Below are 24,401 nucleotides of genomic sequence, written 5' to 3' on the forward strand. Positions count from 1 at the left end.
TGTGTAAATTCTGCTCACATGGGGATCTTTCTCTATTTCTTCAAGAAAGAATATAACAGAATGTGAAAAGTTCGGAGGGCGTTTTTAATATATTTTATATAACTTCTATTTTCTTTTGTTATGACCCCGTAACATTTGACATAAACAGCTCTGCATGCACCTGCCAAGGGTAAGATGATTTAGTTTAAACAATTTATGTGCTGAAATATTGAAATACAATGACTACCCGCGTACATATACAAAAACAATACAGGAATATATCGACGTATTAGAAACAATATATTGTATATTTACTAGACTGCTCATGAAGTTTTCACTTGTGTATCGCGTCGGTAAGATTTATCGGTGGAGGAAAGCAAAGATTTTCGTTGTATATCTGACAAACCTCGTGAATTCATGCCACAGCCGAATCACGTATATGCGGCCATTAATTCTAGAGCCACCTATATAGACTGCTATAGTTGAATTCAGTCATCCTGCGTGTTTGTTAATAATTAGGCAACTATACTTTCAGTCCTCGAGACTACGTTACTTTGAGTCCTCGTGACTATGTTACTTTGGATGCTCGTGATTATGTTACTTTCACTCTTCATGATTGTTACTTTGAATACTTCTGATAATGTTACTCTGTGTCCTCCTGACTATCTTACTTTGGATGCTCATGACTATGTTAATTTCACTCTTCACGACTGTTACTTTGAGTCCTCCTAAGTTACCTTGTGTTCTCGTGACTGTTACTATGAGTCCTCTTGACTATGTTACTTTGAGTCCTCCTGACTATGTTACTTTCAGGCCTCCTGACTATTTTACTTTGAGTCCTCCTGACTATGTTACTTTCAGACCTCCTGACTATGTTACTTTGAGTCCTCCTGACTATGTTACTTTGAGTCCTCCTGACTATGTTACTTTCAGACCTCCTGACTATGTTACTTTCAGATCTCCTGACTATGTTACTTTCAGACCTCCTGACTATGTTACTTTCAGACCTCCTGACAATGTTACTTTCAGACCTCCTGACTATTTTACTTTCAGAAATCCTGACTATGTTACTTTCAGTCCTTTTGAATATGTTTACCTACGGCGAGTCAGTCCTCCACTGACCGCCACTCACATATCCACACATTGTCATGATCACATGCATGGACTGAGAGGCAAAATATCTCGTAATTCCACCGGCTCCAATATATATATATATATATATATATATATATATATATATATATATATATATATATATATATATATATATATATATATATATATATAGACAGCCTTTCGAATCCAAAACACGATGAAACTCCAGCCAGCTCACAAGTATCCCACTGGATATTATATGACCAAAGATCCCACGAAAGATCTTCGCTGCAAAATGCACTACTCACACGCCGTCTAAATAATATAAAATTATAGTCTTCTCCAAATTTACATATTCTAGAACACTGGCTATACGGTGACTAACAGGCCGGTTGGCTAGGCCTTGCTTTCGCGATGAAATCAACAAACCAGTTACCAAATATATACATTTAAATTTACAATGAAATAAACCTCAGTATTTAACATGACTTAATTTGTTAAGAAAAGGGTTCGTCCCGTGATTACACATATTCGAAGTATGAATGATGACATCTTGATGAGATACATAAATACAATGGACATAAGTATAAATACTTCAGTACGACATCTGTTTATACCACTGTCCTAAAACGCCCCACTTTAGCTAATGATGTGTACACCACTGTCATTCACACACACTGGCCATGAAACCATGCGGCATTAGTATAAGGGCCAACTTCACACAGATAAGAGGTATATTTAGGGTATATGTCGGTAAAGGAGTACGTGTATAGGTGACAGAAGGCACGCAAATGTTCCATATGTAACATACACGTTAACTGTCTTCACAAGAAACAAGTCAACCAGAAACATATGTCACAGAAATCGATAGTTAACACATTTAAATCAGCCTGTTGTTAAGGCTCAGTAATTTAATCCACCCTAAAGCTCCTAACCTCTTTTTTAGACGATATGACCGACAGATTAGCGCCCAGCATCTGTCCTTGCAACAGCTGACGTGTAATATAGCAGCTAGCACACGCACGATGCATACACACCTCATGGCTGGTGGAAAATGCCCTTTTTTCCTTACCGTTTGGAATTTAATATTACCTTGGCAATATATGTAGCAATATATGCAAGTATACAGTATACTCTATAGACACATACATATATCGTGCATGCAGCACGTGTTGGCATCTGCCGTATGTAATCACCATACAGATTTGACGTTTGTATCCTAAACTCTATGCATTTTTACAGCTTGAATGAAACACGACTTTATTTCACAACTAAACCTGGTATGTACTATCAGTCATGGTGGGAGGAAGCCGGACAGAGCCCGGGCGAAACCCACGATCATCCGCAGGTTGCTGACAGACCTCGTGGATTATAATGTATTTGGTCCACACCATGACAAGTAAAAGTAAGTTTGAAATTTAATTTAAAATTTCTGCCCAATGCATCAGATTCGTCTTTTATCATAAATTACTTCCCACAGTTTAACTTCTAAATATATATTACGGAATGGATTCCACACCATCATTTTTGACTATCGAGTTAACATTTAAAAACTTTTAAAACAACATATTTCGTGGCCAGCAACGGAAGACGAAATTCCGACAGATTTTGCCTCAGTGTTATTCACTTATTTTCAGTATTTACAATAAACGCAAAAGCAGAAGAGCTAAGGATTTGGGACAGTTTACAGATTTGACTTACATCTATAACCATGCATATAAAGAGGGCTAGTGTTAGGAAATCACATCCACAGTTTCTTCGACTTTGCAATGACAGCATACAGATCGGATTTACAGCATCCATGACAGCACTAGTTCACGGTACAGTGGCATCTGGTCACACATCAAACCATGCAGTATTTGGTCCCACATTCTGCAATGCAGTATCTGTTCACACGTTACCAATATCTGTTCACACATTATATCATGCAGTATTTGGTCACACGTTACCAGTATCTGGTCCCACATTATACCATGCAGTATTTGGTCACCTGTTATACAGTGCCATGCAGTATATGGTCACACGTTACCAGAATCTGGTCCCACACTAAACCATGCAGTGTCCGGCCACCCATTATAAAGTACCATGCAGTATCTGGTCACATGTTACCAGTATCTGGTCACACATTATACCATGCCATGCAGTATCTGGTCACACGTTATACCATGCAGCACATTACCACGAGTTACCAGTATCTGGTCACACATTATGCCATGCACTACCTTACCACGAGTTACCAGAGTCTGCATGCATTGTCACACATTACTTGCATCTAGTCACAATTCACCAGTATCTTCTGACATATTATCATATACAATGTGGTGATGCATTACCATGCGGTGTCTGGTCACACATTACCATGCAGAATCTTACTTCACATTATACCAGTATCTGGACACACATTAGCTATATCTGGTCACATGTTATACCAGTGTCTGGTAACTCATAATACTAGTATCTCGTTACACAGTACACCATACAGTATCTGGTCACATATTATACCGGTACATGGCCAGCATCTGATCACGTGTCCATTACAGGTATATCAGCTCCCACTTCACCAGAATCTAGTCACATCATGTCCATTACCCGTATATCTGCTACTAAATGATCTGTACCTGTTCACACCTTAACTGTATATCTGGTCACACCTTCCCCGTACATATCTGGTCAAACATAACCCGTATATCTGGTAACACATTACCCATATTCGTTCCTACATCACCAGTATCTGCTCTCACATCACCAGTATCAGTTACAACAGTATGCGCTCTCACATCACCCGTATCTGCTCTCACATCACCAGTATCTGCTCTCACATTACCAGTATTTGCTCCCGCATCACCACTATCTGCTCTCATATCACCAGTATCTGCTTTCACGTCACCAGTATCTGCTCTCACATTACCGGTATCTACTCTCATATCTGCTCCCACATCACCAGTGTCTAATCCCTCATCACCAGTATCTGCTCTCATATCACCAGTATCTGCTCTCACGTCACCAGTATCTGCTCTCATATCACCAATATCTGCTCTCATATCTGCTCACACATCACCAGTATCTGTCCCCACATCACCAGTAACTGCTCCAACATCACCAGTATCTGCTCCCACATCACCAGTATCTGCTCCCACATCACCAGTATCTGCTCCCATATCACCAGTGTCTGCTCTCATATCACCAGTATCTGATCTCACATTACCAGTATCTTCTCCCACATCACCAATATCGGCTCCTATATCTGCTCCCACATCACCAGTATCTGTTTCACATCAACAGTATCTGCTCTCACATCACCAGTATCTGATCTCACATCACCAGTAGCTGCTCCCACATCACCAATATCTGCTCCCATATCACCAGTATCTGCTCTCATATCACCAGTATCTGCTCTCACATTACCAGTATCTGCTCCCACATCACCAGTATCGGCTCCTATATCTGTTCCCACATCACCAGTATCTGTTTCACATCACCAGTATCTGCTCTCACATCACCAGTATCGGCTCCTGTATCTGCTCTCACATCACCAGTATCTGATCTCACATCACCAGTAACTGCTCCCATATCACCAGTATCTGCTCTCACTTCAGCAGTATTTACATACATGGTCACATTAATCCAAGGCTCTTACCAGTATTAATTAACATATTTTCACGTCGGTAATTCAGACTTTTATTACACATGAGATGTTATTTTCATAACAGGTATAAATGCCTGCCTGCGCCATACATACCGTTTATATAAATATAATAGTCAAATGTATATATCACGCCATTGGACGGTATATAAAAATTGTCAAGTGCATGTAATCCTCTGTGTGAGAAATTCTATTCTACAACACTGTGGTATCATGGTTGTTTTAGCTACTTCTCTTTGACTATTTGTTGAAGGACCGTTGGTCTATTGTAGGAGTATCATAACCAGTTCGCCCAGAGTATTGTCACATTGGTATATGAAGCATATATATGCCAAACTCACAAATCAGATGTGAGACCACACAAACCAGAGTAAACTATATACACAGGATCAAACTGTCTGATGATAGTACATGGTGATGTGAAACCACCAAAGATAAGTTAAATACATGGATATATCAATGTAACATTCCAAACCGTCAAGCGCGCAGGTAGAGAATACACGAATGCAGTGAGCTTTGGTTGACATCTCCACATGCAGTATATTTTACCTTACATTGCTGATTGTTAATGTCCATTGCTTTAAGATGAGTCATGTATGTATAAACGCTATACCAGATGACACTCTCAAAGTACATTAGTGTTGTTCATTTAGAAATCATTCATATATTTTCCTTCCAAAGAGCCACGTGTCTCTTGGTTCTCCCGTTTTTTCCATGACACTCATGTAGGAATGATAAATGATACGTACGTAGGTCTACCAAGCAACTTGCCAAATACATGTACAACCCCAGTATAATGCTTGCAGGCAATGAACATGGTAGAATCCGCTATGGTATCGTCATTTTGTCACCATATATTATAAGATACATGCATGGTGGGTGTATTATGGTACCCTGATATAGTCAATTACCGTGTCGGATGAATGGGTTTAGACATGAGCTGTCGCGTGCCAGAAACATACAACTCTCTGGCGGCACGTGCTTCCCCTACACGCGACAATGACGCGGGTATTTTTTTTTCGTGTCATGCATTGTAGCGTGAGCACGTGCGAGGGAGGCTGGCAGGCGGGTTTGCCAGCCGGCTGTGGCAGGCAGGGCCTCAACCGAGAGCCGGAGATGACCACCACCACATGGCTAGTACAGATGACCGTGGGATACCGGGTGAGGTCAGTGACAATCAGCTGGGCTGGGGCCACACAGCAGCTGATGGGGGCACAAATGCAGACCAGTGGACAAAGAGATGAGTCATTCCGACCGGACATATAATGCAAGAATGAACCATCAATAAATTCTCTCTTTTCTCCAATTCATTAGGCCTGCAGAAAGCACACATGCATACCATAACAGCTGCATGGATGCGCAAACATGCAGTTGCGCGGACATGCACGTCACGTGATCTGATATGAATTTTATATGCATTTTCCCAGAGCCTGTGATTTCTGACCATTTTTTATAGGCCATATCATGTTTTATGAATTATCGGGGAACCTACATGGTCCGTTTTATAAATAATCAACACATTTATGAAAATAATAGTTGCAGACCCATTTTTTGTTTGTTTTTTTGTTGGCTTTTTAACTTATTTTTTCAAAGTAGGCCTATATGTATTTAGGGTGGGCGGGGGTGGAGGGTGCTGACTATAATACACTACATATGTTTGTGCTTTGTTCCGTGCGCAGATCAGTACATACAGAGATTAATATAATTATTTGCATGTTTGTTTTGTGGATTTGACTAGGTGGAAAACACTTCGGTTGAGTTCAATTGTTGAAACTGTTCAAATAATTATCCTTAAATATTGTATCTAATTCTTAATAGGCCTGTATTTTAAATATCCCAGATAAAAACGCAAGGTTTTTTTATGTTCCTTTCTTATTTTTTTCGTGATTTTTTTTTTTTTTTTTTTATCAATATCAATATTTTTTTCTTCTTCTGCGTCGTCTTCTTCTAGGGGTCTAGATATTCTCAGATTAATTATGAAGCTTTCCTCTGGCAAAAGGCCTAAACTCTTCCACACTAATCATTGCCAGATGTCCAAATTTATGTGCGAAATTTGATTGGGTCAAGCCTTGGGTACAGACGAGGTTTGACAATACTAACAAGGTTATGTAATCTTTCACCTGGCACGCGCCACCAGCACGAGGCCATTCACTATAGTCAGACACTATGTAAACCGTTAAACAGGCATCTCGTTACAACGGTCAGCTGTTTCATCTTTTATACAATACAGAGCGTAACGGAAAGTCATTATTTTACACATGGACCGGACAAAGGCTTATACGTCTCTACATGGCTAGTCTGAATGGGCATTAAATTTTAACGCTTTGAAAACCTACTTACGGTAAATTTCTTGCATGAGCTGATGTAAGCCTACACGCTGCATTTATATTACAGAGGGCGCACAGTCAAAAAGAAATAATCATAACATGTCTTATGAAAAAAGGCAAAACTAAAGTAATGCTTGATTAGTAAAATGAAGGTGTAAGAAAATTTACGAACAGGGGGAATATACAAAAGAAAAGAAATTTTCCCGTATAAAACAAAGAAAAAAAAATGAAATGTGTAAGGGAAAATAACATAAAATTATTTATATATTTTTAAGCATAGATAACAGACCAATAAAGACAGCGAAAAGTATAATGTCCCCATCTTTCAACAGAAACTTATCTAGCTATGTTCTGTACACATGTAGTGGCAGGCGTGTTTAACATGTAGGCTACAAATTTAATCAATACGAAACATCGATCAACTTGCTGTTGAACATTTACTGATTATCATAATAAATTGCTAAAGCTTTAGATACACACTTATGTACAGCTTCGTTGTTGCATGGTAATTTTCTGAGGCAGACAACATATTAAATATGACATTTGGCTCTTGCTCCATCAGGTTACAGCTAAGGATATTATTATTTCATCAATGGCATTTGGGGAACATGCCGCAATGTTGTGTCAGTGGGCCCGGGAACGAGCACTGCTCTGGTCGGTTTCTTGTGTCCCATTTTAATTGACAGGTATTGCTATAATTCTCTTGATTATCGTGTATGGGATCTTATAATAGAACACAACGATGTTAATAAATAGTAGGAAAATATGTCAGACAACTTTGATCAATTGGGAGGGAAATAATGTATTTCCTGTGGCTACACATACACAGTTAGAGTTCTCACGCGGGGCTCTAGAAACCGCTGCGAGAACGAGGACAAAAGCATCTGGGCTCGCGAGTGCAGTTCGTTCGTTGCAGCTGTGGAGCAGACGTGGCAGAGCAGTGTCGGTACAAGCGGTCTGCTGGAGATCGTTCCCCCTGAAAAAGAAACTATAAGTGCTGCATATTCTGATGGGGGATTACGGATTTGGACTGAACACGAACATAAGAGCACTTTCTCCTGTAGACTTTGATCAGTTGTCCAACAACCAGTCGTTATTTTCACCCGATTTTGATTCTCCGCGTACGATGCAAGATGAAACACTGCTCGAGAAACCTGCTGCTAAGCAGTCGCAGCAGCTGTCACCGAATACAACCAGCAATGGCTCCCACCAGATCTTGATAGAGGACTCGGTGTCGAAGAGAGGTAAGACAGAGAATTCTAGTCCTGTGAATGACGAGAAAAAATCCGAACCTTTGAGCTCGGTGTCCTCTCCGTTACAGTTAGGTCTGTCAGAGCACGGCACCTCAATCAACACATCTTTAGCTTCTGCTCCTGCAAATTTTTGGCCTACTGCCACCCCAGCGGGGCCAGATGATACATTTTTACAGGGATTCCAGGCCTTGAACGGAACAGTTACCTTTCAACATTTTCCTCCTGCTCCAAATACTGTTTTCAACACCAATTTACCACCACATATGGGAATGAATGTACCCCAGCAGCAGCCGCATCAGCCAAGGAGAGCCATTACTGGCCACCACAACTTCCCTCAGAACCAGAGACAGCATCAGCAATCTAACATGATTTTGAATAATTCCAAATCATATCCAACATGGAGTAGTGCTCCTCAGCAAACACCATCATGGACAGGGCAACAGAACCAGGCTACCTTGTCGCCGTGGGGAGGCATTCAGCAGCAGCACAGGAGATCAGCCCCCAACCTGCAGGGTAATCCCATGGCTTCTTTGAAAAAGAATTTCCCTCAGAATCTGAATCATCATCATTCATCCATCATAGCCCCGTCCAAGTTTCGTCGGAGTACCTCATATCCTGGGCATATTCAGCAAGGACAAGTTGGTTCGAAACAGTCTTATGAAATTTCAGGAATTGATGACTTTCATAGAGACGGAATTCCCTCTTTCCAGGTAAATAACCTTCTGATATGTAACATTCATAACATGGTTATGTAAGTGATATTGAGCATGTTCAGGAAATCACATCATTGTACATGTATCACTGTTTTTGTTGTTACCTGATTATATAATGTTAACAATATTCAGTCATTGTATAAAAAATTTGCTGCTAACTGGTATTGGATAATTCAGCTTAACATGTTAAGGCATTAATACATGTCTTCCATGGTAACAGTTTCATAGGCTGTGTGGAATTCAGGCTCCTGGGGGTTTGACGTTATTTTTAGATCACAACATTCATTACATTGCTGAAATTATCTTAGGAAGAAGAACTGTAAATTATCTGACAATCAGATGGTGCGTTTGTAATAGTGTAATCGTATAAGTTTATGGATAACTGGTAATGGCAATATGGTAGGCTGTGTTCATCTGTGCACTTCAGTACACCATCCACTGTTTGTAGTGTCACATATAACACGCATGTACATTTACAGATGTGATCAGAGCTTCTGGACTTCATAATTTTCCAGTCATTCAACAAACTGAGCACATTGTGAGCATTAGGCATTTAGCCTAGGTTAAACAGTGTTGATAAATGTTCACTTGTCATGTGATTTAAACATGTGAGTTGCTGGGTGAACAAGGGTCAGTGTAACAGTTTTTCAGGTTACACAGTGTTAGGGAGTAGAGCCAGTACTGGTGCTCTTCAGTACATATATGTTCCCTTGCCTATATTGATCCTCATGCCAGTGTGTAGCTGTAACATAAGGAGGGTGGGTGGAAATGGGGGAGTGTGTGAGACTTACTGCTAGCATGTATAAATGGAGGTGTGTATGCAAGAGCAGCTCTCCTGGTGTAGTTTGAAAACCACCAGCTGGTTGAGTCTCAATAGGTGAACAGCCTACAATGGTTACTCAGTATTGTCGCACTGAACTATTTCTCTAATTGGGCTTTCTGTTCATTAATACTTTAATACCTTGAAACCTGAAGTTTATGGAGCAGCTGCCACAATGGGCATGCCTCTCATAAAGTCATACCCATGAATCGATTAGCACTGTGCTCTACATAGCATAATATACTGATAAGTTTGCAGTAAACTGCACCCTCTCCTACTGTAATACTTTATAATTTGTTATTTTGTTCACATAGTTTTCCTTTATTGTTAATGTATGCTACAGTACAGTTTTCAATACATAGGTCATTTGTTGCTGTAAGTTAACATATTCACTACTGGTTTATGGTAATGTTGAGAACCTATTTGTAATGAACTTTTTGTTACACATAACGTGAAAACTGTAGAGTTCATATGACATACATGCAATAAGACACTTATCTCTTTTCTTAGCCGTAAGAGGCGGCTTTTATGGCTTCAAGGGGCACTAGGTTGTATGTTGTGGTGTTTGTAACAGCATGCAGCATGAAATATGAATGCGGCTTGTAGCATTGGTTTAAGCAATAACTATAACTATTTATGATTTGAGTATGATGGTTGCAAGTACATAATTTTGCAGTAATTGTTGAAGTGTACATGGGAAAGTTGATGAATGGATTTTGGTAATCCAAAAACATTTAATGAGTGTATTGATAACAACCGAAGTAGAGGTGAAGTTGAGTTTAAATTTGGTTCATCTATTTAGGTATGTATTAGAGCCCTATCTATCATTGAGATTAGTCTTACATCTGTCGCATTCTGCTGTGGTAACACAGTTTGATCAGGTGGCTCAGGTGGGAAAGGTTGATCATGATGGCAACACCTTTAACAATACATCCTAGTTGTTGAACATTAGGATTATTAGTTCTGTATATTTTGTGGTGACATTTATAAGGGAATAGAGTTATAATATTACATATGTATTTTCATATTTTTGAACAGGACCGCAGTGGCACATATGACACCATGCGATTTCCATCTTTGGAAAGCCATCTTCTAGACATTATGCGCTCAACAGCTGATTCCTCAGAACACATGAAGGGTAAGATCTCAGTGTATAAGTTTTGTTTTGAGGAGTTTAAGGTAGTAGTTCCTTTACATGTAGTTTGTATTAATAATTTGTACAAGTTGCAGAATACAACGTTTGCCTTCAGACTGAAATTTATAATTGGAGTACCCGCTATAGCTTATGTTTGAACTAAAACTTAATTCTGTTTGCCATACTGGGTTTGTGATGAAATTCACAATAGTTCCCTAGTTTCAACATATAAAGTTTGCATTGCAAGTTGTACGTGTATGTCTCTTTCCCCTTTTGTGATGTCTGTGATTTGTGGATTTCAGTACTCAGCATTCATGGAACTGATATACAGTATGTTCATGAAGATGTAGACGTGTGAAAATTCCTTGTTTTGTGAAAACTTGCAATACTGTAAAGGACATGAATGAAATGTATTTCAAATAAACTCACTCTTCACTACTTCGTGGTGATGCAGCAAATACCAGGATTAATGATACTCATGCCCATGATGTGGTATGGGTAAGATGTAGAGCAGTCTGTTTCTAGTTTATTTTGTACATTGAAGTGACCCAGGAACATTTACTTCTCCACATGATGTGTCATACAGTTTGAATTACAGATACATATACACATTTGATTCCTTGCATGTCTCTGGCAATGTTCACTGACGGCTCTAATGGAAAGTTACACACAAACTACATGTGAAAACTCTCACTCTTGCTTACAAATATCTGTTGTGCTTCATTCAAGCAGCCCGGACTTATGGAAGAAGACAAGGTATTTAATACACCAGATCAATTACATCTTTCACCTCAAGTTACTCTTTTTTTTGGTGTTCAAACTGTTGTTGTTTTTACAGCCCTCAGTTGTATAGGGTCTCCATTTAAAGCTTTGTTGAGGTCAAGAACTAAAGCACATGTACCAAATGCACAACTGATCTGTTTCTAGTTCAGATGAATTGTTTGTTAGTGGATCTGTTAAGGTTATGTGGAAATGGTCTACATTATTTTACAAGTCTATGAAATAAATATACCATATCAAAATTGTTCTGAAACAAGCAATTGGTAATTTAATAAAGGAAACATTTGAGATATGGCGTTAGGGGTATTGAGATATTTCAGCCCACTCTGGTAGGGCAGATGATAGGTTCTAGTTGAAGTTCTGCAGGAGATTTCTTTCTTCCATGCTTACCCAAACCAGATAATAGTGAAACTGTTGAGGTTCACATGCTGAAATAAACATCGTATAATCCTTCAGGTGGCAAACATACGTAAGAGACCTTTAAAGGCTGAGGAGCATACATTTCCTTCTCTGTTTTCTTTATTGCATCATATAACAACCACCATATTTGTATTGTGTTGTTTAAATAATAATACTGCTATCGTGCATTAAGAGAAAAATTCTTGAGACGCTAAACAATTATCAGAAATAGAATAAATAGTAACATCTGTAAAATGTAATGTTTACCAATGGTGTATTTGTATCACTGTAAAAATTAAATGGAAGTACATGTGGTTATGATATGAAGGGCAAAACTTATTATCTCATGGTTTGGAATTCTTCTGTACTGGTACCTGTAATTTCCTAAATGTAAATGCTTATGTAGAAATATAGCTATCGGGGTCTAGTTACAGTATTCGTACATGTAGGTGTGTTTATCATGTATTATATTAGTCCCAGGTATCATACACAATACAGGTATCGTGTACAGTATTGACCCTTTTTTGTCCTCTTTGCCTAATTTCACTGCTCTTCTGACTTTATTTATTCATTCAAGCAGTAAAGGCAACTTACTTTTCATCATGTACGTACTAATGTTCTGCAACACAGTTGCCTAGTTTGTAGAAATTATAGCATCTTGTGATTGTTATTTTTAGACCCAGAGGCATAATTATTTGACTACCCTTGTAGAACTGCTAACAGAGAAATGATGAATGTGTAAAAAAATGTCCTTTCTATGCATTAAATGAGCAGAAATGGAAAAAGAATCAATACTTTGCCTCTACACGTGTTGGGAATTACATATTTGCCCTGAACAACTTCTGCCCCACCCACCAGCTTTCCCATATATGTTAATGCAGCTGTTGCAGTAGTGAAATTGACTAACTGTACAAAGTAAAGCTGAAATACACTTTATATTCTCCATTTCATATGCATGCAAATGTGAAAATGGTAATTTCTTAACAGCTTTATAATGGTATGGGTTCTATGCCATATACACACACAATAGTTCTAAAAGATCTCCAGATAATCTGCAAGAATTTTTGTCATAAAAGTAATCTTTGGCCCCAATTTTCAGTTTTTTGCAGCTGTAGAATTTACTAATACTTGCCTTTATATGTATGGCCATCACACTAGTGATGTTAGTTTTCTTTGATATGAGTGACTTCAGTGTTAGTATTTACGTTAATCTGGGGACGGACCATCCATTGATCTCACCATCCAGTGTCTGTAGGCATGCAGCCATACCATGTTGCTGGGTACCCTTGTAAGGCAGTGTAAATGCTTGCCTGGTATAGCAATCAATATGCTGGCCAGGATAGAAACATTCTCTGGGGGCGTGATCAATATTCCAGGCTACAGATTGGGTCAGAAAATCAGCTGCATGTTCAGTGCTCCTGCCTCTGCACAAGTAGTCTTGATTCTAAATGAGAGCTGCATTGCCCTATAATCTGGTACCAGGATTAGGTGTACATTTATTTATAAGAGAAACGAAAAGAAGTCTCTGGTCTCTGATTTACAGTGTACAAATGTGTGCAGAATTTTGAGATATTAGATGTAGCTGTGTTATGTCTTTACAACAAGTCAAGAGTGTTGCCGTATGGTTTATTAAATGTGGAATGTGATATGATTACAACAATACCACAGCTATTCTGAGAAACTCCTCTTACAGCTCAAAGGTAATTTGCATTTCTTGTGTTGCCTGTTACCTTAACAATACAACAACCATGTAACATTTTTTATTATTGTACACGTTTTTTTCTTATAGTGTATGATCAAAGGGAATTGAAATTAAGTTCATCTTGTTACTGTTCATACTACATGTATATGGGTTAAAATTCATGTACAATTTTAACCATGGCCATTTATTTATTGTTTATTTTTTTCTTGAGGGCTTGATTTTGAGGACTCCAGTGGTGTATATGCATCAAAAGTGCTAACCACCTTGTTATCGCAGTGGGACAAAGAGGAATTGCAATGCCAATACATTAATTTATGCATTGATGGACAGTGCTACATGTACTTTACAAAGGAATAGCTGAGAACCTGTGACCTTCTGTTGTGTTCAAAAACACTTGATTTGTGCTTTAAAATGTCATTTAAAACATCAAATTATGACTTACCTATTATATTTCAATGGGAATGGTTTGTGTGAATGCTTCATGCAAGTGTACTTTACACGTACTCATGACTGCAACTACAAAAAACATTGTGTGCATACATGGCAGTGCTTTGGTAATAGACATGTAAAGTCAAGGTGCACATTTAATTGCAAAATTATTGTATGTAGTATATAAAAGGATCTTGTAGTTTCTTAAAAAAAAAGATTTTTATGGCAGTCTTTATTTCTGCAGTCGGTCTTTATGTTATTCTGGTGATTTGACCACAATAACTTAATTTGAATTGCATGTGTACTGATGGTTGTCAAGAGACTGGAACTCTCAGTTGCTTGAATGAGAAAACCATATGGCTATCAATGTTGGGATCACATTGCAGCAGGCATTTGGTGTCATATTCATGCACAATTATCACACATCACGTGTTTCATTTTCTTATAAACTTAGCCCAGGAAGTTTTAAATAGTACTGGTTGAGAAAAATCTTGTTCTTGTGTGTGTTCACTCCTCCTAGGACTCAAAACAGTCTGACCTAAAAACTCATAATCATGTTTTTGTGTAGTTCTGTAGATCTAGGGCATGATATCGGTTTGTGGAAATGTAGGTCATATACATACTTACCTACATACATCTGCCATTAGCAGTACAAGTGGCACCTCACTTCTGGGGAATTGTTGCAGATGTATTTGCATGGTATTTATGGGATCTGACACTAATAAACTTTGATATGGCTGTTCTAAAAATGCACAGATATATTTGTTTTGTTCCGATTTAATTAACTTGAATTTGTTATATTTTGGCTTAGAAAGATGGGTGTTTTGAAGAAGTTAATATTGTGAATGAAAAAATAAACCCTTTTATCAAAATTTATTATAGGGCTTATTTTGCAGGGTGAGTTGGGTTATGCCTAGAACATATTTTTATTTTCTTTCTTTCATTGATTTTTTATGCTGTACTCCAGAATATTTCTCTTATATGAGGATGGCCAACATTATGGTAGGAAGAAAGAGGGCAGAGTCCAACTTAAAGCTATGATTATCCATATGTTGATGGCAGACCTTCCCATATGTATGTATGACCATACAATTTCCATGTATATTTGAATTCACAGCGATTAGTGAACATAATTTAATGATAGCCTTGTGGTGGTTTAATTCCTGTCAATGGTTTGAAAAGTCACATGCTTTTTCTCCTTGGGTAGTTAATCTTAGCTGTCATAATTTCATCTCATCTTTCACCTCTTTTCTTACATAAGAATATAGAGTTATGTTTAGATACAATCTATTCATCTTCACTATTTGGTTTTGGTGGTCTACTATGTTGACTGTGTTGGCTGTCTATAGGGCACTGCCATTTTAGCGAGAGAGTTGTCTTCAAAGAATGTATATTAGAAATGAAACAGCATATTTGAAGATGTGCAGATGGTGAAAGAGGGTGTAGTGTTCATCTCATTCTAAGCACATTTGTTGTACTTTCTACTGCGAGGAATAATGGTGGCACATTGTTCATTTCAAGATCAGCTGGAAGTTAGTGTTATAATGTACGTACCTATAGATCATATTGTGATATATGTAATTTGTGTCCAATTCTATTTTGGTTATACATTATTCTTTATTATTAAATATACTTTAATAGTTTTAGTATTTAGCACACACAAAAAAAATGTTATATACATACATCAACCTGTATGTACATACGCTGAAGTAATAATTTTACAGAAAAGAGAAGTTGTTATTCCTATAGCTTGGTCAAATTATCACAGAGCAGTTGTATACAGACCTGTATCTGTGTTCATGTATATAAACTGTATGCTGGATTTTAAGTGTGCAGCATTGTATTGAAAAGTTAATTTGTCAGTGTCAGTGCAGTGATGCCAACAGTTTTAATAAGTGGTAGGATGCTTAGGTGTTTTTATGGCTTATCGTACTTTGGCTATTTGTTGTAGCCCTGAGTGAACATTAATGCTACTGATATCAACAGAACCAGAAAAGTATCCAGCTGTGACTCCTAAAGATGAATCATAAACTGTTTTTTTTTTAAACTGTAATGTGCTAAAAATGTTTTCTTATCTTTGCAGGAAAGTTTCCATTCACTTGTAATGCTTTCACTGAGGAGAATACAATACTTGATGACAGCTGTTTGGATCAGACAGTACCCAACCTGTCTCCTCGTGGCTCCCCCAGTTCTCAGCCTGGAATGGAAAGAGTAGAGCGGTTTTCTCGTAAAGTTTTTGTTGGGGGGCTGCCACCTGATATTGATGAGGGTAAGTTTGGTTACATTGAAAATAGTTACATGTTTATAGTAAGTTATGAAGATCATTGACGTAAGCACAAACATATATGAGCATGACAGAATTGATGGGGCTCAATGTTAGTGGATAATCAACAATATTCCCATGCACATGTATACAAGATGTCAGCTAGCACTGTTGTTAAATTCTGATTCATGCCTCCTTTGACATTCATTTTTAGTACTGTGTGTACATGTACACGTCACAGGTACAAATGTAAGGCTTCTGTTTTCAGCATTTTTCCTGAACATTTTTTTTTAGTGATTTCCATCTTGTCAGTTTGATGAAGGTTTCTGCGAACAGCACCATATGACTCATGTGTTAATGAAATAAACCAACTACTGAGCTGATTGTGGTATTATACCACTGTTATTACTTGCCTTTGTGAGTCCTCCAGTATGCCTGCACATGTTGCATGTCTGTTTGTATTTGATATTACTTGCATATAAGCTTCTTTGCTGTTCTGATTGCAGAAGAAATTACAGCAGCTTTTAGAAGATTTGGGCCTCTTGTGGTAGATTGGCCACACAAGGCTGAGAGCAAGTCATATTTTCCCCCTAAAGGTGAGCCCAGGAAGTTTGCTGGAAAGAAAGACTTAATTACAGGAAACTGATGCTGTTGCTGCACTATTGATTTGTGAAGCTGAAAGGTGTATCCATTATCCCTTATCAGAAATGTGGTTATCACATGTTCTTACGCAGTGTATTGATTTGTTCGTTGTGGCAGGTCATTCTAGATAAATTGATTGTAAAACTTCATGTTTATTGACCTGGGAGATTTTGCTGACTACCAAAGGCTAAAAGTCCTTGTTGCGTAGAGTAGATCATTGGGCCATTGTCGGGGTGTAACCACAACTCAGACTGCTTGGTTGCTGAAACAGAACTGAAGAACAGAAAGCTCTGCTGCTTCCATATTAGTCTGCATCCAGCAAGTATGAGAAAGATGTGGTCTTATTTTACAGGTTACTGTTTCCTGTTGTTCCAAGATGAAATGTCTGTCCAAGCCTTGATAGAGTCCTGCATTCTTGATGATGACAAGCTGTACTGGTGTGTCTCCAGTCCCACAATGAAAGACAAACCAGTAAGTAAAACTGATAATGATACTTCATATACAATAACATTTATCATACACCGAAAAGTCAGTCATTATGCATTGTAGTTTGAACATAATCATTGCATTCATAATTTATCATAAGTAGTATTTTTCCTCAATATATGAGGCAACTGTAAGGTTAGAGAGAAAGTGTACATTGGCACACTAGTTCAGAAATGGGAAGGAGGGCATTTTTTAATGTCGATTCTGACAGATTCATTCAGAATGTGGATATGGGTGAAGTTTGTGTGAAGTCTGACTCATGAAGCCATTTTCATGTCAGAATTTGAAAAGTTATTGAATTGCTCAGCTTTTGGCGCTAAGAGATCAGATCTTGAACTTCTGGAAATGCCCTACTGAAACAGGCTAACTATAGGCCTTGGGGTCTCTTTGGGTTTTCTTCGTTACCGGTATGTTATCAGTGCATAAACAGCTGCTACTGGATGGCATCAGTAAAGTATTTTCTAATGTTCGCTTTTCTTTTTTTTCCCTCTTGTAAATAGGTTCAGATACGACCATGGAGCCTCAGTGATTCTGATTTTGTGATGGATGGTTCCCAACCTCTTGATCCCAGAAAGACAATATTTGTTGGAGGAGTTCCAAGACCTTTGAGAGCTGGTAAGGAGTCTTCTCAAATTTACACTGTCAGAATACAGTTACATGTACCAACTAGTATGCAGGCTTAAGTATAAAGCACGCCTGAAATTATCTTTTCCTAAAGTTTTAGCCAATGTTGATACACTTGGCTTCATCTTGTCAGTATGGATAAAACCCATACTTTATTTTCATATAGTTAAACATCTAATATATAAACCAAAAAGCTTATTGTTAGCCTGTGTGTTTCAGTGGAGTTGGCAATGATAATGGACCGTCTGTACGGTGGGGTGTGTTATGCTGGTATCGACACAGATCCAGAGCTGAAGTATCCTAAGGGGGCAGGGAGAGTGGCCTTCTCCAATCAGCAAAGCTACATAGCTGCAATCAGTGCTCGCTTTGTTCAGCTGCAGCATGGTGATATAGATAAACGGGTAAGGAGGATGCATCACAAATTCAGTTTTCTGTTCTTCTTATGAGTGTCAGGAAACTTATCACATCCATTACTCTGCACAGATACCATTTCCATGATCAGGGGTTGACAAGTGTCAGATTTAATTCAGCCATTTGAAATGATTTGTTGGTTATGTGTGAATATTAGTGCACTTGATATCGGGGGTATAAACTGACTATAATTTGTGCAGTTTCTCTCATTTTAGCTTGTGTTTTCTGTTAACAAGCCTTTATGCATAGTCTCCTACACATGGAATATATATAGGCCTTCAAAGTGTTTTAACATTAGGCATTTCTTGATAGTTAAATGTAGGACTGCTTTGTTGGCCTTTATTTTCTTGTATGAGAACATCTGCAGTATGCTGAATGTACACGTAGAGTTTACTTAAATGAAGTTGCTAGAACTTTAGGTTTTTCTTAGTGTAGGTCAAAAAAGTACTGATATATATTTATGGGTCAAAAAGCTGCAATCTTTTTAATTTCATTTTTGATCACATTATGCTGGTTATATAATATTTATTATTTAATTTGCCTTTCAGGTAGCATTACTCTTAGTAAGTAAACACTAATGTTTATGCAAGGTTGTGTGTCATTGTTTCTGCAGAGGAACAGAGCTTTTTGATTAATGAACATTCCCTGAAGAAATGTCTACAGAAAGAAAGTTTATGGTAATAAATAAGCTTTTGAGATATGATGGTTGACTCCTTTCTGGCTGCTTTGTAACATCTTTTCTCTGTTCTTTTTTTAGGTTGAAGTAAAGCCTTATGTTCTGGATGACCAGATGTGTGATGAGTGTCAAGGGGCTCGCTGTGGAGGGAAATTTGCACCATTCTTCTGTGCTAATGTAACTTGCCTGCAGTATTACTGTGAACACTGCTGGGCCCAGATTCATTCTCGCCCAGGACGGGAGTTCCACAAACCTCTAGTCAAGGAGGGGGCAGATAGACCCCGAGCAGTTCCTTTTCGCTGGTGCTAGAAGTCTTTTCAAGTCAGCTTATTACTGGTGATGATAATTATTACATATATTAACTAGTCCTCTTACCTCACTAGCCTATTTTCACATACCAAAGCAATTACTACGGTGATTATTAATATATATGTTGATCCAGTGGTTTCTCTTGGTGTTTGTGCCATTCGGGTGTAAGCAAATTTCTTAAATGTTGTTATTGATTGTCTGAGTCAGAGATGTTGCAAAGTGCAGCTGTATTTTTATTATTCGTATTTATCATCTTCGTCACATTTGTTCGTATTGGCTGTTCCAAGTAAAACACCTGCTTATGCTTTGTCTGATCTAGAGAACAAGCCAGAATTTAGACTTTATTTTTCTGACCACATTGCTTGCCTATGTTTACTATTTGTTGACTGGTGTATTGTCTTGATCTCACTATACCAAAGACTGTTTGTGGTACTGTGTTCAAGCAGATGATTCTTTTTTTATCTAGTCAGAATCTGAAGTTATGGATGCACTTTGTGCCACTTGGTTGATGAGTATCTACTATCTTTCAGTTCTATTTCGTTGCCTTAGTTGTAGCTCTGGCATCACGGTATTAATTTGTTTTAAGTCTGACACTCATGGCTACATTTTAATATAGCTCTGAAAGAGGGTATATCAAATGTAAGAAAAACAGAAAAAAATATATAAAAATATTTATAAGTATTGCTTTATTAATATATATTATAAATTAGACAATCAATTATATTTTTGTTTCATTATTCTCATACAAGTATTTATAGTAAAGTTGTATTTTATGTGAATGATTGCACATTGGAAGTTATTTCTAAGGATGAGTGAGTTCTGTCTAGTCAGAAATTTTCAAATCAGTGAAGTGTATGTTTTTGTAGAGAGGTTGGTCAAAGACATACCGTTGTGGGATTATAGTATGTTGATGGCTTTCTGCTTTCAGTTGGTGTATATACATTTGTGACCATGGCTGCTTTCAGCAGTCCTCACAGCAGTAGTATTTAATATCCATTCATTGTTATATGACATAAATTAATCTGAATTTCTAACTTTATGAGATACCTAGTTTTTACTGATGTTAACCAAATCTTCCACAGTTTTGCAAGCGTTTTTTAATCTTCATTAAATTATCACAAATTTTGACTAAATGTTTATTCCGTATAAATGTTGTGGATTGTTTGCATTTGTATCTGCATACTGGTCGTGTATGTGGTGGTAAATCTAGGCTACGTAAAAACACCCGAAAGGTTCAGTTTTCATATAGTGATGGGCAAGAAATGGATATATGGATATGTCTACATACTTCTCATTGTTAGAATATGACCTTTCTTTTATACTACAGTTTTGGTCAGTTTCTTGATGTATATCACCAGTAGAAAGTGTCTTTTTTTCTGTTGCCAAAACATGTGGTTGTAGGTTAAAGATGTGTTGTATTACAGGTGAAGACAGTTCATTTTTCGATCCAATAAGTTGGAATGTTTGTATAACACTTCTTGTCCTTCTTTTATGTTTGAAGGTGATATAACAGTATGTGTGAAAGAGAAATCCTTCAACACAAAGTTTATGTTTAAAGTTGCTCAATGGCTTATTTTATTATGATACATAGTGATAGTGTCCAGTTTGTTAAACAGAATCACCATGGTAGTGTCCTACCATGTATATTTATTATACTTATTTTCTTGTTGTATATCTGTTACTTAGTGAAGAATCTTCTTCGTAGCCTCTACATATCAATATAGGCGTGCAAGTTGTTCCTGTGTGGCTGGTATATGTGTTGTGCAGTTGATGATAGCAGAGTAAGGTGTGCAGAGTTGTAGGATAAGAAATTGTGTATTTTTACTGGTATCTGTAATTTCACTTCAAAGGTGTATATGTGAAAGGTAGAAGAATATTGTGCAACGGTTTGATGTTGACATAACTTGTCTTTGTTAATATTAGGGCTGTTTGGAAAAGGTGATTTGCTTTTGTAATACAGGTGGTTTTGAAATCTGGAATTCCAGTTCCCTACTTTCTATAAATATTCCACATGATGTTCTTCAATGGTGTAGTTTGAAAAGAATCCCAAACTAAGTGTTGAGAGTAAGAAATGTACAAAAAACAAAAAAAAAAATTTAAAACAAGATTGAGGAAAATGGAAAAGTTATGAGGAGAAAACTGAGAAAAGAACTACAATTTATGAATAAATTAGCGCTTTTTATTTTTCATCCCACATTTTGCATACAACAGTGAAACAGTTTCAGCTTTTATGAATTTTTTATTGTTGAATACCAATTTCAAAGTTTGATAATACTTGACAGTTTGTAATTTATGAAGTTCCATTTTTCAAACGTTTGTAATATTCCACAATTTTGTACTTCAGCATTTTGGATTTCTGGTGAAAAAAGAAAAATACATAAAGGAAAAAAAAGTGTTATGAAATTGCCACGTTTGACAGGAATTTTTAGCATTATTAAATTATTGTATTGAATTCTTTGGTATATGGTGCTATTTTGTTGGTAAAGTAAGAAAAAGACTTGGCCCATTTATGACAATTTTCAGTCCTCATGGAATGTATGTAGAAAGTTTATGTTGTACTCCTTTATTTTTGTACTATTTGACTTGAAGATTTGCCTATGCCATGATGAGAATATTTGAACTGATCTGTGATTACTTATGTCAAAATGCTGACCTTTGCTCCAGGCCTCGGCATATCACCCTCAGTTTTTTTCCCATTTGTATGATGGTGATGGGTCACGAACTATCACAAAAATCCCCTTGGCATGTTGCAAGACCACTTTCTGTAGAACTTTCTTGGGTAAACCTTTCAAGTGTAATGTGATGTTCCTAGTCTGTGATTGCAGCAGGATGGCCTCAGTTTATTGTATGTTAGTAAATGTTTGTTCTGGACCCCTACTGATGTGTGCTGATGCAGTCCTGTCAGCATTTATTGTAGCCTGTCCAGACAAAACTTACGAAATCTTTCGATTTCAAATGTAGTGATAGATGGAAGGTATTCATGCCTTTATTAGGTTTCCTTTTCATTGTATTATGATTATCTAAACTATACTTGTGATGCGTGGCTCTCCATGGTGTTCGCTGTCTGCAGTAATCTGACTGTACTGAGCAGAGACAGTGTTGTGCCTACTTCCCTAACTCCATGTGGCCATTCGTTGCACAACCACAAGTGTGCGCTCCATCGAAATCCCCAGGTCCAGAAAATGGGCCAGGTCCTTCATGTACTGTTGTGCAATACAATTTACCACAGTCAGCAAGTATACTAGTTTTGTACTAAAAGATGAAACGAAAACAATTCCAAGTCTTGTGCAAAACAGACAGTCCAGTGCTGGTGTGCAACCGAGCATTTAACAAATCCAGTCTTGCATGTTGATTTTTTTAATATTTGCCCAGACATGCGACTTATGCCTTTTCATTGTTCTGATGATAAAGACAATGCTGCCACCTTTTAATAGTGGTTGGTTCATTAATGTTCCACTTATTTTTGGTATTGACTGTAAATACATAGATTTTTCCAAGAAATTTTGTCCCACTTAATATTTTTTGGTATACTTTTCATCAGTTGTATCATTATTACTTATTCTGGTCAGTGACGTGTTTGTTTACTGATGTGAGAAGTCAACATTTTTTTGTGACGCCTTTGTCTCTTCAGTAGTTAATCCATGCAGTTAAAACTAACTTTTGAAGTTAAGATTTGATACAGTATTAGTATTATGTCATGTTTTCTGGGATACATTGTATATGATTGTGTTGATAAAGCTGAGTTTATTTTCTGTTCTAACTTGAATTATTTTTGGAGTCATGATTTTTTTAACATTTAATGGTTAAGCAAATGCTTTCCTGTTAATAATTAGCATTTATAGTCAGATTTGTGGTAATGTGTTATTCTGAATATGAAAGTTGGTCTATGGATCACATCCATAAATTCACACTAAAGCACAGGTTATTCTTGTCCATTCATCTGCATGCTTGAATAATATATCACAGTTTATTGACCAATTTTCATACCAGTTGTGTTTTGTATATGGGAAGTTTTCTTAGTTATTTTCCGTTGTATGCAGTTAATGATATCCCAAAGTTTCTATGTTTTTTAAAATAATAAAAGCAGTCATTCTTTTATAATGGATATCACTGGTGTCTTTGGTGGTTTATTTTGGACATTTACCATGATTTTCTATGGAAGTACATATATATATAAGTTGAACTAGTCAATGGTCAAACCATGTTGGTACCGTGGTGTGGTATTTCCATGGTCAAGTTGATGGTGGTTTCATGTTCTCCAGCTGCCATGTTATTTATACTTTCAATTAATTTTTAATATCTTTCTAACACTTACGTTTTGTGTAATGGATTCTTTGGATTAATAAAGCGTTTCATCTGCAAGATTCCCATTAGTCGGCTTTAATCACTAACCCTAAGCCAGTGAGAGTTTAGTGCTTCATCTCCCTCCTCACTGGTGCATGGATACCTGTGTGCTTCTGACTTACTAATCTCAATGTCTACATATACATAAGCCAGCATGCAAATCGTGTAGGGAAAAGGCTCGGCTGTGCTGATCCCATCACCGTCTATCCTTGCTACATGTACCTCCGAGATTGGGTGTTATATTAGTCTCGGCTATCTTACTGTCTCTGGTTATGCTTGTTAACTCGATGGTGGTGTGTGCATGCAATCTGACACTGTGATAACCGACCTGTAAGCTTACATTCCATGACAGTTTGGCCCTCCCTTCACCC

At 37.4% G+C, this 24,401-nt stretch overlaps 1 protein-coding gene across 2 annotated transcripts; it reads left to right on the forward strand.

Annotated features, from left to right (window-relative positions):
• Window positions 1-7,976: 7,976 nt before the first annotated feature.
• Window positions 7,977-24,050, forward strand: LOC135469331 (cytoplasmic polyadenylation element-binding protein 2-like). Of its 2 annotated transcripts, XM_064747955.1 has the most exons (9): window positions 7,977-9,007; window positions 10,869-10,968; window positions 11,698-11,721; window positions 16,359-16,544; window positions 17,045-17,134; window positions 17,533-17,651; window positions 18,167-18,281; window positions 18,510-18,691; window positions 19,459-24,050. In XM_064747955.1, the coding sequence occupies exons 1-9, from the start codon at window positions 8,054-8,056 to the stop codon at window positions 19,684-19,686; spliced, it is 1,998 nt and encodes a 665-aa protein (XP_064604025.1). In that variant the 5' UTR covers window positions 7,977-8,053; the 3' UTR covers window positions 19,687-24,050. The 2 variants fall into 2 exon arrangements, with proteins under 2 accessions (XP_064604025.1, XP_064604027.1); XM_064747957.1 differs by lacking the exon at window positions 11,698-11,721.
• The last annotated feature ends 351 nt before the right edge of the window (window positions 24,051-24,401 follow it).

This window comes from Liolophura sinensis, chromosome 6 (assembly GCF_032854445.1).
Source record: "Liolophura sinensis isolate JHLJ2023 chromosome 6, CUHK_Ljap_v2, whole genome shotgun sequence".
Taxonomy (NCBI): Eukaryota; Metazoa; Mollusca; class Polyplacophora; order Chitonida; family Chitonidae; genus Liolophura; species Liolophura sinensis.